Below are 15,476 nucleotides of genomic sequence, written 5' to 3'. Positions count from 1 at the left end.
GCATACACGAGTGTGAATGACTTTGCTGCAGGAGTACAGAATAACCCCAGTGAACGCATCGTCATAGGGCTGCGGCTTAAAAACCCTCATATAACATTTTTTTTTCTCTTGCCAGAGCCCATGCTTTGTACTCGATTTTTGAGCTTGTGTTGGCTTTTGTCTAATATTTATCCTAAAATTTATAAATAAGTAAAATCTGCCTTTGAGACAAAATAGAATAAAAAAAGTCCCACATCTGAAAGCTCGTGGTGTTAGTTTGTATACGAAGTCTCGCGAGATGTGTGTTGGCCATTGTGTGCGTGCAGCCTACCATACTTTTGTTGACTCTGGTGGAGATCACTCCTCCAGAGGGAAGCAAGGTAGCTGACACGATGGGGCTGATCTCTGTGGGTGTCGGGCCCTTTCGGAACCGGGTGCGGGCGGTTCGGACCTGGAGCCGAGACCTGTCCACTATTTCTGCTACTTTTCGCACCGGCTGCGCTCTCCCACCGGTACGGTGATATTGCCTTTCAATCTTCTTGTTAGATAAGTGAAGTCGCTACTTTGTGCTGGTGAATGCAAACTTTTGGTTTTGCAACAGCTTGCCACATGCGTTATATAAGTGTTTGCTTCAGGATCTGGAGCCCTGTGAGACTGTATGTTAGGTTTTGTCGTGGGAAAGAACATAATGTTCCTCGGTGCATGCTGCATACCCCCCGAAATCTGTAAACAAACAAACTACTGCACTGTTTATGGATCATTCCTCAGCTGTTTGTACTGTCACGATTTTCCGTGAGATAATGTTTAGTTTAGGAGTCGGCTTCCTCAGTTTTATAATGTTTGTTTGAAGGGGGTGTGTCTCTGTAACTGTGGTGGGGAGGGGGGCCTTTAGCCCATGCAGGTTCACTCTTATGCATTAATTCAGGTGCGTATTATTTTAAAAATGGGTTGAACAGATGTAAGCAGACATGCAAGTCATTGAATAGTAATCAAACTTGTTTGTATGCGTTAGTTGGTAAAAACAAAAACAAAAAACATTGAAACTTTTGAATATAAGGTGTTTTTTTTCATTGTTTTCCCTTCAAAATAAGATGCAATAGAGGTTGAATCGGTATTTGACACGCCACTGACCTGCTGTAGTAGACTATTCAGTAGAAGTATGACAATCAAACGAGATAAACGCTAAATTCAGACTGTTTTTTTTTGTCTGTGCATCACCAGATAAACAGCTGCACATCAACACTGAACATTCTGTTCCAAACCATGTTTATATAAATAAATAACAAATGTATTTCAGATACACTATATAGATGTCACATGAGGAGTATTTTACACTGGAGTATGACAATTGAGTTCACTGAGTTCTCCTTAATTTCTTCTATCCGGTGGACTCTGCATTTTTTAGATTACAGATTAAATTATAGATTAAGTTTCAGTTATAATTTGAGCCCAACCCACACAACAGCTGTGTTATTACACGTATATTGGTGTGTATGTGAGCAGATAATATGGGCTGGAATTGCAGTACATGTTTTTATTGCATTTTTATGTTTATTTAACTAAAATCTTAATTTAAGGTTTAATTAAATTTTGTTTTTATTCATAGTTATTCATATTCATAATTTGAATTAACTGCTTCTGGCAGGTAAATTCATTCAACACTGTTACAACACACATACTGTTACTCAGATATATCCTGATATGTAAACAAAATATTTGTGTTAATGTAACAATAAATTCAACTAAAACACTGCCAGATTTTTACTCTCAGGCATCAATAAGTGCAAAAAAATCCAGCATCATTCGTGCTCTAATGAAGAATACAATCAAAGGTTTTGCAGTTGAAAGAAATGCAAATTTTAGCAGTTTATAACATTTAAAGGGAAACATATTAGTAAACATGAATAAGTGCTAAAACTGAGATTTATAAAGTCCTAAAGTATGAAGCCTGGAGTGCTCCATAAACAATGAATTGGGAAAGATGTTGTAGATGACACTGACAGCACCAGGGTACTGTTCTGAATATATTGGCACAGTTTCTGTCTCAGAAATAAGAAAACTACATTTGATTAAAGCTCATTTGGGTGTAGGAAACAACTAAACAAAACATCACAGTTTGAGGCGTACCTTTCTGGTTTTCTGGCTTTGAGGGAGCATTTCTTGTTCATAAATATTGATTTAAAACTTAACAGGAGAGGAGTTCTATTGGAGTGTATAGGTGTACCTAATACATTGGCCACTGTGTGTATGCACTGTATATTAATGTATACACATCTGTAGGAAGCTGGAAAAGCTTAAAAATTATTGGAAAGTTCTTGAGTTTGACGTGCATGCAGCTTTTCTTAATTCAATTGGTGTTACCCTTTAAGTATAATTTAATCTGTTTTGATATTAATAGGCGACAAATATGTGAGAAAACACCATGTGAGCTTTGAAGCAGCTTTTCCGTGTATTTAACTATAAGTGAGTTATCTGCAACAGAGTTGTAATGAAATTAGGTTAACTGACATACTCCAGTATACCCATGTCATAATGAGATTTCACTAATCCTGTTAATAATGTTGTTTACAAAGGAACGTGTTGCAGGAAACATTGCTCATATTACTTAATAGCTAATCTCCCTCACTGATCCATAATCGCTGAAGTGTAGCATGTTGAATTAATACCTTCCTGCTGTGTATTTCTTTTCCACATGTGTTTCTGTGGCCCTGCCTTCACTACTATAATATTCATCATGATGTTTCTCATATTTCAGAAAGCGTCACTGATCCAGAGGAGATGTGGAGGATTGTATCAACACAGTTTCCCACTCGCTAGGTTACTTAGCTCAAACAAACCACCCAGAGGTAATGTGCCTCCTGATGCTGTTGCACCATGTAATGTAGCTAAAAAGAGTGAACAAAATGACCTAAATCTTTTTAGGTCAATGGCACATTTGAGGCCATTTGCGCTCAATTTTGTTGTTGTGTGTTTTTGAATTGGTTTAGGTTTTGAAAAGTTTTTCCCAAAGAGTGAAGAAAGCACTGGAGTCAACAAATCAGCTGAAGGTGAGGGAGGTTTGAGTCATCATCACAAGCCGCCTCTGTTCTCATTTCTTCTGCAGTATATGACTGATGTTCCTGTTGCTATTTAGATGAAAATACCAAAGAACCAGAATCTCTTGTGAGGGAAGAGCAGGACGCAAAAGATGATGGCGGCGAAAGACGAGGAGGAGGAAAAAAGAAAGAGTCGCACTGGTGGACACGCCTTCAGGTGAGAATCATGGCCAGAACTTTACAGATTACTATATTATCATAATAATTATTTAAGTGCACGACACACAAACACTAATGATATTCACTAAAATGCTGTTTAAGTCAAATATAACCCTAATTTTACTCATAAGTGGAAGTTTAAGTTGCATTTTCTATAATTTAGCATCAATTAAGGTCTGTAGTCCTCTTATAATCAATTTTATTTTCACTCATTTCCACTGTAAAATGTCTCACTAACTTAATATTTTGCTCACATTTCTTTAGTAGTGACATTTTATTGATTCTTGATACAAAAATGTTTCAGATGATACATTTTCCCTAAAACATATAGTAACTTATTTAGTTTTAGCCTTTCCTTTAATCTCCTCTCTCTTACATCATTTCTTTTTCTCACAGGATGATTTTCCCTATGATGAAAAAACTGTTCGATACTTTGCCATCGGTGCTGCCGGCATGGCCTCAGCCTTTGTGTACTTTTATTTCCGGGAGACGGGGATGGAGATCTCCTGGAAGGACTTTGTGCATCATTACTTGAACCGAGGCTTGGTAAGAGGCGGAGAGATTTCCAGTTTTGGTGTCTTCTGAATATCTTGAGTGTTTTGTCTATTTTGTTTTTGTAACCATCAAAACAAATTGGTTGTTGTCGTGCTCTCTCATAGGTGGATCACCTGGAGGTTGTCAATAAACAATATGTCAAAGTAATTCCTGCCCACGGAGTGAACACATCAGAAGTGGTTAGTTACTCTGTTGGTATTTTGAACTGTGTATGTATATGCATAAGCAGACTCCATACAAGTACAATCCACTGGTTACTTGTATTGTTTAATTGTTTTGTTCCAATTGTAAATTTAATTTCACAGTGGCATTTCTCGTAACCATTGAAATGTGATGATAAGGGTTTCGAGAGTCTTGAATTTTTTTTAGGTACTTTGAAAGTGCTTGAAAAGGACTTGAATTTTACTTTTAAAAAAGCTGTTTGAACCTTGTCTTTTTCTTCTTTAAAAATATATTTATTCTTGCTCTGAAATTGAAAGTAAATAGGCATATGTAGAGATTATACTGTATACTGCATGTTTTGTGTTTTGTGTTCCAGAACTATTTGTGGTTCAACATTGGCAGTGTTGACTCATTTGAGCGTAACCTGGAGATGGCCCAGCAAGAATCGGGTTTCGACTCACAGAAAATACCTGTATACTACAACAGTGAAAGTGACGGGTAAGTACCTGAAACTTTAATGTAAACTGTTTTTCAGTATTGGATTTGTTCATGTTGATGTGAGACTAATGGAGCTTCTTTCTCTCTCACTATAGGACACTCCTTTTCAGCGTCCTCCCAACCGTACTGCTGGTTGGCGTTCTACTTTTTGCCATGCGGCAGGGACCACTGGCAGGAGGTCGTGGGGGTAAGGGGCGAGGAAACCCCTTCAGCATGGGTGAATCCAAAGCCAAGTTAATAAAAGACAACATCAGCGTCCGGTTCAAGGATGTGGCAGGCTGTGAGGAGGCCAAACTGGAGATTCTGGAGTTTGTCAACTTCTTGAAGAACCCTCGGCAGTACCAAGACCTCGGAGCCAAGATCCCAAAGGTGTGCCATACTAGAGCTGGGCGATATGGACCAAAAGTCACATCCCGATACATTTAGGCTGAATATCGATATACGATATATATCCCAATATTTTTAGCGCAAAGTGAGAGCAAATGTTCAGTCAAAGCCAAATTTGACATGTCACAAGTACTTTTATTGAAACATTTTTTAAGTGAACATAAATACTGTATAACAATAGGAGTACCTTTTTTAAAAAGTGCACATTTAAATAAAAAAATATCTTAAATAAAAATAGCCTATGAAATAAAATAGGCCAATCTTTTACCGAAATTAATATGTTATATGAGAAAAGAATGAACTAAACTATGACAAACTCTAGTAAGGAAGAATAGAATAGAATAGAATATGAATATCTTAATAGAATAACAATATGGACTGAGAATGAAGTTTCAAAGTGAGACATTTCTCCAGCTGGTGAAATATTTATTGGTTTTGTTCATTAAGCAAGATCTTTGTTTTCAGGGTGCCGTGCTGTCAGGCCCACCCGGTACTGGCAAGACACTGCTAGCTAAGGCAACTGCAGGAGAGGCCAACGTCCCCTTCATCACCGTCAATGGCTCGGAGTTCCAGGAGATGTTTGTTGGCGTGGGCGCAGCGAGGGTCAGTACTGGGTCACATGCAGTTCATGCTGCTGTTTGGCCCCGTCGACTGTAAACACAATTTTTTTTGAGTGTTATGTTGGATAAATAATTATAGAGGGCAGAGCATCTTGGTTTTTCACTGTATTTGTTGATAATAACAGGAACTTATTCAAACACAGTAGTAATGAATTCTGTATTTATAAGATTAATGCTTTTTCTTTGCTCTGTTCTATAATAGATAAGGGATACGTTTGCCACAGCTAAAAAAAATGCCCCCTGCATCCTATTCATTGACGAGATCGATGCGGTGGGCAGGAAGAGGGGCAACGGGAACTTTGGCAACCAGAGCGAGCAGGAAAACACCCTCAACCAGTTGCTTGTGGAAATGGACGGTAGGCTGTTATGTCATCTCTGTCAGTGTTCAAGTCTTTTTTCTGTTCCTGGTGCAACGTTATATCTCAATATGTTTGTATGCTGTTTGTTTTTGTCATTACAGGGTTCAACAGTAGCACTAATGTGGTCGTTTTAGCTGGCACCAATCGAGCTGATATTCTTGATCCAGCTCTGATGAGGCCAGGACGCTTTGATCGACATATTTACATAGGTAAAGTGTGGCACATGTCTGAGGTCGGCCAAGTGTCAAGCTTTTTAATTTCCTGTTCTCCCCTGGATGCCTGAGGACTGGCTTTATGCATACTCTAAATATTTTCTCTATCCTCATTTCTCTCTGGCTTTGCTTCCAACAGTCTTGTGTGTATCAAAGCTATTATCATTTCTAAATATGTTAAGATAGATTCAAAATGTCACTTAATCCTTTGCAAGTGAAGAGTTACCTTTGGGTTTTCCTATACATCTTCTCCTCTGGAATTCTGTAATGCAGTTTTCGTTCATTTGGAGCGTCTCAGTTTCCTCACTTAGTCTTAGAAGCACACTGCATAAAAATCTGTAAATTAACGGCTAAAACAGTGTGTATGCTCAAAGACAGAAATGTCTTATATAAAGATGCATGTACGCCTGTTCCTGTTTTATAAATTTCTATCATTGTGGAGGTAGAAGTATATGGTTACATGAAATGGAAATACTCAAGTAAAGTACTCACGCCTCATTTCCACACCTACAATTTTCCATAAATTGATATAGAAGCAACTGTAAACTGCATTTCCTTATTGAAAATTGACATCAGAAGTGCCACAAATATGGTAAAGAAGAAGTTAAATTTTGGTCTCAATCATCATTTTTATTAAACATCGGAAGGATGATCAATGATTCATTCACAGTGCTTGTGTTGAAACTGACTTAACAAAGTTCTCACAATTGAGGATCAAATCAAAGGATAAAAAAAACAAACAAACGGAATACAGTGATTTCCAAGTCCTTTGCAACCTACATTCAACCGAATACAGTAAAGACAAGATATCTAATGCTCAAACTGGGAAACTTGTTTTTTATCTACTCCTTCACAGAAGGCATTATGCAACAAATGCAATTCAGTGGCACTAATGTGCATGCAGATTTAACTTTGTTAGTTTTTTTTTCTTTCGCCTGCTTCAGATGAGTTGCTGAGCTTGACCTTACTGACACACACTGTATGGTTTCATAAAAATCAGGGGCAAACCTATTAGATTAGCCTCTGTTCTTTATTTGCGCCTGTTCTCTTGTTATGTTATTAAAAGCATGTGATACATACTGTGCACTTTTATGTTTGTGGTTAAAAAGGTTGATCTTTTTCTGCCTGCTAAGATCTAATTTGCTTTACGCCAGCAGTGCTGGACAATGGTGGGCAGGGCAGTTTTCTCTCTGACAAAGAAAACTGGGTCAAAACAAGAGAGCTGGCTTTCTATAAAAGAAGGATTAGATGAGTGGAGGCCAGCATAAGGGACGGGACACACTGCTCCTTGCTATCTGTCTATCTGTTCCCTCTCCTTTACTCCTTCTGTTATTACCTATGTAAAGTGTTGCTTAAAAACACCCACATTCCTAATTAATATTTAGTCAGTAATAAGTTGCATAACTTTGAAAATAATAATAATAATAATAATAATAAGCGAGTTTAGGGTGCATGAATAATGTATTGTGCTCTGGTCTAATTAGGCCTTACTACTACTTAAAAACTCAGATTTTATGGGTCATTCAAAGCCCCGTACACACCTTCAACTACCTTTGTGTCACTCTCAGCTCCCACTTTAAGAACTGACCTCCAGAATAATCACATTTTTGAGAGGCTGTTTTCAAGATTAGTGTCATTGACCTTATGACTTTGCTTGCCCATGAAAACAATTGTTCCCTTGTAAGAGCTAACGCTGCTGTACTGGGAGTTCCACGACAGTACGCTGTTTGTCTTTCCATGTTTTCTTTACTGCCCAGTTATATTGACAGGATTTGATGTGCAGCTGTATAAAATCAATTTAATGTCATAGTTGTTGGCACCAACATTTGAAAATTAAACTTTCTGTAGCTGGTGTCCTTTACTTCCTCTTTTATGTAGCTGTAGTTTGACATGAAGTAATCCAAAGTACATAGACAACCCTGGTGTCTGTAGCTACAGTCTTTAAAGAAGGAGCTGTATGACATGCAGGGAAAGAGCAGTAGTTGTCAGGACCAATTGAAAAATCTTCTGTAATATCATCTGTAAATGTGACATCCTCATGAGGTTCCTAACAGTAATGTTGTCTCTGTATCACTAACATTATCACATGAAGAGTTATTTCTGCATTGTCTGTTATTTATCTGCTTAGCCTTCTTCTAATCGTATTTTGCTCACTGTTTATCGTTCTTATGTTTGAAAAAAGAGAATGTCCTGAAACATAAAATTCATGATAGATTTGTTTTGTCTCTTTTTTTTCTACAGGCCCACCAGATATTAAAGGCAGGGCGTCCATCTTTAAGGTGCATTTACGACCTCTGAAGTTGGACACTAGTATAGAAGTAGAGGCTTTGGCCAGGAAGCTGGCTGCACTAACTCCAGGTTTTACTGGTAAGAACAATAGAGATGTGTGTTCACACAGCTCAGTCTTCAGATTAATCCACAAGGATCATACACTGTGTCTTCTGCATCTCTTGCTGTATTTTCTCATCACATCACTGTCTAACTTGATTGTTGTGGCTCCTTCTGTGTCTCAGGGGCGGATATTGCTAATGTGTGTAATGAAGCTGCTCTAATAGCTGCACGTCACCTCAACCAACATGTCAATACTAAGCACTTTGAGCAGGCAGTCGACAGAGTTATTGGAGGTAAGTTGGCGTGTACTTGATATTATAATTATTATATTTAATTTTAAATAATTATATACCGTTGGTTTATATTAATTCAAGTTATACTACTCCATAAATTTAGTTAGTGCTTTAATCCGATATACAACCTTCTTTGAACTAAGTTACAGTATATCCTAATACACACCTCATTGAGACTTCCCCATAAGGATTTGATTCTATTGTACAGTACTCAGAGATAAAGCCATCAGCTCATGCACCAACAGAAAGACACCCCCCAGCTACTGTATTCTTCAAGGGCACATTGACCTAAATAACTTCCCGCTTGTAAAAACACACACAGTGCAGATTGGTAAGATTTGCTTCTTGCTCTCAGGTCTGGAGAAAAAGAGTCAGGTACTGCAGCTCCCAGAGAAGACTACTGTGGCGTACCATGAGGCTGGACATGCTGTGGTGGGCTGGTTCCTAGAACACGCAGACCCCTTACTTAAGGTAGTCACACCCTTTCCTTCCACCTTTTCTCTCGCTTTTTGACTATCTCAGTTCTTCTGCAACTTTGTATGATCTTATTTTTACCCTCTACAAACAAATAATTTTATATAATAATATTCTGAAATACTCCCTCAGGTGTCCATTGTCCCCAGAGGGAAGGGTTTGGGTTATGCACAGTATCTGCCTAAGGAACAGTACCTGTTCACTCAGGAGCAGCTGTTTGACAGAATGTGCATGATGCTGGGGGGTCGAGTGGCGGAGCAGGTTTTCTTCAAGCGAATCACCACGGGGGCGCAGGATGACCTCAGGAAGGTCACGCAGTCTGCGTATGCACAGGTAATCACCACCTGCATGTTAACAGATACACACCACTGTACAGGTGCATCTCAATACATAAGAATATCACGGGAAGTAGTTCAAGTCAAATAGCCCCAACCAAGTATTGAGTGCGTGTAGATGGACATTCTTTTCAGAGGCCAACATTTCCATAATAAACATTCTTTTTAAATTGGTCTTTTGTGATATTCAATTTTTTTTGACACACTGAATTTTAGGTCTTCATTAAATGTAAGCCATGATCATTATAATTAGAAGAAATTACATACATTCAGACATGAAATGTTTCATTCTGTGTGTAATGGACCTATATAATGTCTTATTTCCACATTTTGAATTGAATTACTGACTAATGACTACTGACTACTGACTACTGACTACTGAATTACTGATAAATAAACATTTCTATGATATTCTAATTTATTTCGATGCACCTGTATGTGATACAAAATATCTGCTGTAATTTAATTTGATGTGATTCAAGTCATACACTCTCACTATGCTGAAATGCTTGCTCTAAGATCATCATTCTCATATCATTGTCATTATGATTATAATGTGCGCGGCTCATTTTTGCTTTAGATATTATACTAATATTATGATGTCTTTTTTTCTCATATTGTGTTCTTTTGTGTGTACCTGTTTTACTTTACTTTTATGCTTCTGCAAATTGCCTGCCAGGGACAAATAAAGTGTTTTAAATTGAATCCATTGAAAAAAGGAAATTAACTGCTACACTAGTTACAAAATGAGGGATTTCATTCTGTGTACTATGGGTTTCTAGATTTATTTTCTTAAGAAATGTGAAACAGCAGCTCTGGTCTCACTTTACACCAATATTATTATTTCAGTTGAGTCACGCTGACAAATATCTTCCTGCAGACAAACTGTAACAGTAACAATTTGAAAAGAAAAAAAACTGCCCAGCCTATTTCTGTATGTGCACAATTAGAATTCAATTGGCACTTTTTGTAAGTCAGAGAAAGATGTTGTAACCAAAGGCACATAAGAAGTGGTTTGTGTTTTGAGTAACTGCTCATTTCTCTTCATATTTTAGGTTGTACAGTTTGGAATGAATGAGGCAGTGGGGCAGGTGTCCTTTGACCTCCCTCAGCAGAGTTTCATCGTAACTGAGAAGCCCTATAGTGAAACTACAGCCCAGCTCATAGACCAGGAGGTCCGCCAGCTTATAGATGCTGCCTTCCAGCGAACATTTAAGCTTGTCACTGACAAGAAAGAAATGGTGGAGAAGGTAAGAGCCATTATCACTGACGACAAGCTCGGAAAGAAGTAGAGATGAAGAGTCTCTTACTCCAAAGCACATCACTGAACAGTACTAATGATTACTTTAAAGGTACTACGTGATTTTTATTAAATGTAACTTTGAAGCTGAGACCTTCCCAGGGATCCTTGGTTTATCATAACAGTTGATTTTAAAGAATAATTCAAGGGATGTGGTGTTTATGTGCACTCCTGAGTGCCTTGACTCTTTTCAGCACCAACAGTGTGCAACAGTAGCTAATTAGTTTAGAAATATATTTCGCTAACGTCAATAAACGACCAACGCAAACCACAACACAGTGTCCAACAAAAAGTCCACGAAAGCCCTGAAAAAGTTTGTCTATTAAACCCTTCAATAGATAGGGTAAACTAGCTAAGTCTTACTTAAGCTAAGCTCATGTTAGCGATCTATATTAATTAGCTATATGGCTACGTTGATCTGGCGTTGACTGCTTTGAACATTAGCTGATAAATTTGCAAACAGCAAGCTAGTTAGTATCATGGATCAACACAATAATACATGAACATGATATAAACATGATCCCAGTCAATCATGTTCAGTCTCGTGTTTGTCATAAAATTCAACATAGCATAAAAGAGTAGTAACAGGAGTTGTAGTAGTTACAGTATTGTAACAGGATTTATTTTTAAATATCAAATCAAATCAAATCAAACTTTATTTATATAGCGCTTTTCATACATAAAAATGCAACACAAAGTGCTTTACAAAAAAAAAAAAACAATAAAAATGACAAAACCCACCCCTCCCTCCCCCACATACACATCTGTAAGTATACATACACAAACATGCACACACGCATTTAGTCATGCACGCACACAAACAGACTCAGAATCACACACAGCACATATTGATAGACAGTGTAGAGACATGGCAAGGCACCGAGGATCCAGATGAGGAAAAAGCAACCTGTGGGAGCATCCACACTGAGAGGCGGCAGAGCCCACAGCCATAGAGGACGCCGTCACAGAGACCACCAGGACCCGGGTAGACCAGGGCGGACTCCACACATGGTGCAGAGCCGCCCAGTCCCCCGGGCCCAGGGAGTCCCCAAGACCACATCCCCACAGGCAGACCCAACACCCCCCCCAGTGAGGAGGCCCCCATGAGGGAACACTGGAGCTAAAAACTAAAAGACTAAAAGACAACAGGACAGGATAAAAACTAAAAGACTAAAAGACAACAGGATAAAAACTAAAAGACAACAGGACAGGATAAAAACTAAAGGACTAAAAGACAACAGGATAGGATAAAAACTAAAAGACTAAAAGACAACGGGATAGAAAATAAAAGATAAAAACTAAAATACAATGGGAATAAATAAATAAATAAATAAGTAGTAAAATAATCAGTTAAAAGCTAGACCAAACAGGTGGGTCTTGAGCCTCCTTTTAAAAACATCAACAGTCTCTGCGGTCCTGATGTCCTCTGGCAGGCTGTTGCATAGGCGCGGGCCATAATGGCTGAATGCAGCCTCCCCGTAGGTTTTAGTTTTTACTCTTGGAATGATTAAAAGGCCGGTGCCAGAGGACCTCAGGACCCGCGAGGGTTGATATGATAAAAGCATATCAGATAGATAAGATGGCCCAAGACCGTTAAGACATTTAAAAACTAATAAAAGAACCTTAAAATCAATCCTGAAACACACGGGGAGCCAATGCAGTGATTTTAAAACCGGTGTAATGTGCTCCCGCCCTCTGGTCTGGTAATAGTGACAATTACTTTTACTATTAGTTGTAACTAATACCAGTGGTGGAAAAATTATTCAGATCCCTTACTTAAGTAAAAGTATTAATACCACACTGTGAAATTACTCCAGTGCAAGTAAAAGTACTGCATTCAAAACCTACCTAAGTAGAAGTACAAAAGTATCTGCATCAAAATGTACTTAAAGTATCAAAAGTAAAAGTACTCGTTATGCAGAATGGACCCACTCAGATTGTTTTATATATTCTAAATAATTAGATTATGTGTACTGATGCATTTATGTAAGCAGCATGTAATGACAGGGCTCATTTTAACGACCTAATAGACTTTTATGTGGTTTAATTTAAAAAAATGTCCAATCACTTCAGATTGATCATGTTGATCATTTTTATGTTAAATCTCGACCTTAAAAGGAACTAAAGCTGACATCTAAATGTCGTGGAGTAAAAAGTACATTTGCCTCAAAATGTATTGAAGTAGAAGTATATAGTTACATGAAATGAAAATACTCAATTAAAGTACAAGTACTTCAAAATTGTACTAATGTACAGTACGTGAGTAAATGTACTTAGTTACATTCCACCACTGACTACTGCTAATCTGTACTTAAAGTCAGCAATCAGTAATACACTTGCATTTTTATAGATGTTAACTCGTAACTACTGTTGGTCATGTGTTCCAGGTGGCAAAACGTCTTCTAGAAAAGGAGATCCTAGACAAAGCCGACATGTTGGAGCTGTTGGGAACTCGTCCCTTTCATGAGAAGTCATCGTATGAGGAGTTTGTTGACGGGCTGGGGGAATATGAGGAGGACACCTCTCTACCCAAAGGGCTAAGGAACTGGAACAAAAACAAAGGGGAAGAAAATCAGCCGCAGAATCGGCAAAACAAATCAGCCCTTTACCTGTAGGAGGACTCGCCGCCTCAAGGCAAATATTCCACTGGATTCAGGTGAATATTTCTGCTTAGTACCATCTGGTCCAGACTGAAATCCCATGTTCACCTCAAGGATAGCTGCAAAGGGATGCTTTTGTGTTGCACAGGCCTTAAATGGCCTATTGAATGCAGTTTTCTTCAATTGTAGTTTTTATATTCCAGGGGGTAGTGCAAAAATATCCTCATCAGTTGACAATAAAGTCTGTAGTCAGGAAAAAAATTATCAGGAAAACAGAAATGAAATGAGAAATGCTATATAACATTCAGAATCAGCTGACATCATGTGGCTGCCCGGGGACATTAGTTACATCACAGGTATCATATGAGTGAAATGTTTGTAAGGCTTATTACCCTGATCCAGCCTTACATCTATTAATCTAATAAGAATGTTTCAGTCTTGGCCACCAATTCATTATATTGATGGATAAATATTTAAAATGTGTTTCCCTTGAGTGGGAAAACCAGCTTTCTTCTCTTGTTCCTAAGATGTTTCAAAGGTACTGTGACTGTACTTTTGACTGGTTTAAAACTTTTTTTCACTTCGTTGTACAGTCAAGACACTTTCAGGAGGTTGTTTCTCAACTTAAAAACTTTTTTATCACCATTATAGTCTTGCAGAAGACTCCCTCAACCTACTTTTCAAGACTTGCAGTATGTAGAGCAACATTTATATAGAACGTAATATATAGAACAACTTTCCTATAAGACCAAACACGTGGCCTTCACCTGGTTCTCATTCATTTATCAGTAAGGCAGCTGAACTTGAAGTGTCTGTTAATTTGCTTTGTGCACTATGATCGCTATTACAGATGTCATTAGATCATACAGTATGTACTGTAGGTTATTATTATTAATATCTCCTCCTCAGTGTCCCCTAGTAACAAGAGTCAACAGTGATGTAGACATCTATAACATTAGGTTGACGGTTACTTAAGAAGTGGGAAAAACTGAGCTGAGTGAGAGTTAAATATAAGCTAGCAAAATGGTATATCACACACTTTTTACTCACTCACACCCACTACCTCATAGTTTCTGTATTCTATTTACCTCTCAAAATCACATCCTCTGGACATATTTAATTCTATATGCTACAATCCTGTTTTCTCCTTTTTTTTGTGAATCACGTGAAATGACATCCAGGTTGATGCTTTCTGTGCTTTACTGTAGTTCATGTGGATAACACAAAGGGGCTCAGAGTAAAGAGAGGATTAATTGGCTTTTCCATGGAAGGATCTGGTAACTGTTTCCATCTCAATACTTTTAAACCCTCCTACAATTATTATTAACATGACAGTGAATTGCTGTTATTCAAGAAGTCATATTTTCACTCAACTGTGGCTTATTTTGAATGTTAAGGTATAAATGTAGCATTCTCATCTTATGTATTTGAGAACCAAACCTAGTAGTTCCTGAGCTGAGCTAACAGGTTTAATATGAATAAAAAAATACGTGAACTAAATGCCTTGCAGTATGCAACATGTGGGCCCTTTTTAAATTAAAAAAAAAAAATCAAGTTTTCCAAGAGATTGTTAAAGGACCCCGACCAGAACGACACTGGACATGTTTTGTCATCCAGAAAAAGACAACAAAACATTATAAGCAGGCTGGTTGTATATCAGTGTAAATGAATAAACTGTGTGTTTTGTGCCTGCTTGACAATGCACTGTTCTTGTTCTTTCTTGTTGTTGAATATTTCTTTTTATGTATCGGTTAGGATTATGGATTTTTCATTGTAATGTGACGACTGAAGTGTGAAGCTGTTGTGGCTCACAACAATATTAAACACCTTTTATACCCCACTGTTCTGTCTTTTTTTTAATCAGGTTTCTCTTATTATATACAAATTCTTAAAATAATAGAATTCTATTGCTACTGTTTAAACAATATTTTTATTCAAGTATCAGTGGTGCTTTCAAATAACATACTATCTGTATTAGAGTATTTTCTTCTGAGATCCAAGTATTTGTCTTATTGCACTAATTGGGGGGAAAGAGGGTTTATTTATATCAAGTTCAAATATATTAAATATGTGATGTGCAGAATATATATAAACTCTGTGCTCAAGCCATACTTGTG

The 15,476-nt window shown here is 37.7% G+C and overlaps 1 protein-coding gene across 1 annotated transcript; it reads left to right on the top strand.

The window, feature by feature from the left end:
• The first annotated feature begins 343 nt into the window (after nt 1–343).
• LOC131992696 (AFG3-like protein 1) lies at nt 344–14,972 on the top strand. Its single transcript, XM_059358366.1, has 17 exons — nt 344–491; nt 2,735–2,825; nt 2,967–3,026; nt 3,113–3,231; nt 3,630–3,779; nt 3,893–3,967; nt 4,327–4,448; nt 4,544–4,817; nt 5,301–5,438; nt 5,658–5,811; nt 5,916–6,023; nt 8,268–8,393; nt 8,540–8,650; nt 9,006–9,121; nt 9,257–9,457; nt 10,515–10,709; nt 13,147–14,972. Exons 1-17 carry the CDS (start codon nt 372–374, stop codon nt 13,372–13,374), a joined length of 2,388 nt encoding a protein of 795 aa, XP_059214349.1. The 5' UTR covers nt 344–371; the 3' UTR covers nt 13,375–14,972.
• Nucleotides 14,973–15,476: the final 504 nt, after the last annotated feature.

This window comes from Centropristis striata, chromosome 2 (genome assembly GCF_030273125.1).
Source record: "Centropristis striata isolate RG_2023a ecotype Rhode Island chromosome 2, C.striata_1.0, whole genome shotgun sequence".
Lineage (NCBI taxonomy): Eukaryota > Metazoa > Chordata > Actinopteri > Perciformes > Serranidae > Centropristis > Centropristis striata.
This window is presented reverse-complemented; position numbering and strand designations above follow the sequence as displayed.

What these genes read in the sequence shown, in the direction of transcription:
- LOC131992696 (XM_059358366.1), top strand. Translation starts at nt 372, where the DNA reads ATGGGGCTGATCTCTGTGGGTGTCGGGCCCTTTCGGAACCGGGTGCGG. An exon ending in ACTGGTGGACACGCCTTCAG is followed by an intron (nt 3,232 to 3,629) that starts GTGAGAATCATG and finishes TTTTTCTCACAG; the next exon opens with GATGATTTTCCCTATGATGA. An exon ending in ACTAACTCCAGGTTTTACTG is followed by an intron (nt 8,394 to 8,539) that starts GTAAGAACAATA and finishes TCTGTGTCTCAG; the next exon opens with GGGCGGATATTGCTAATGTG.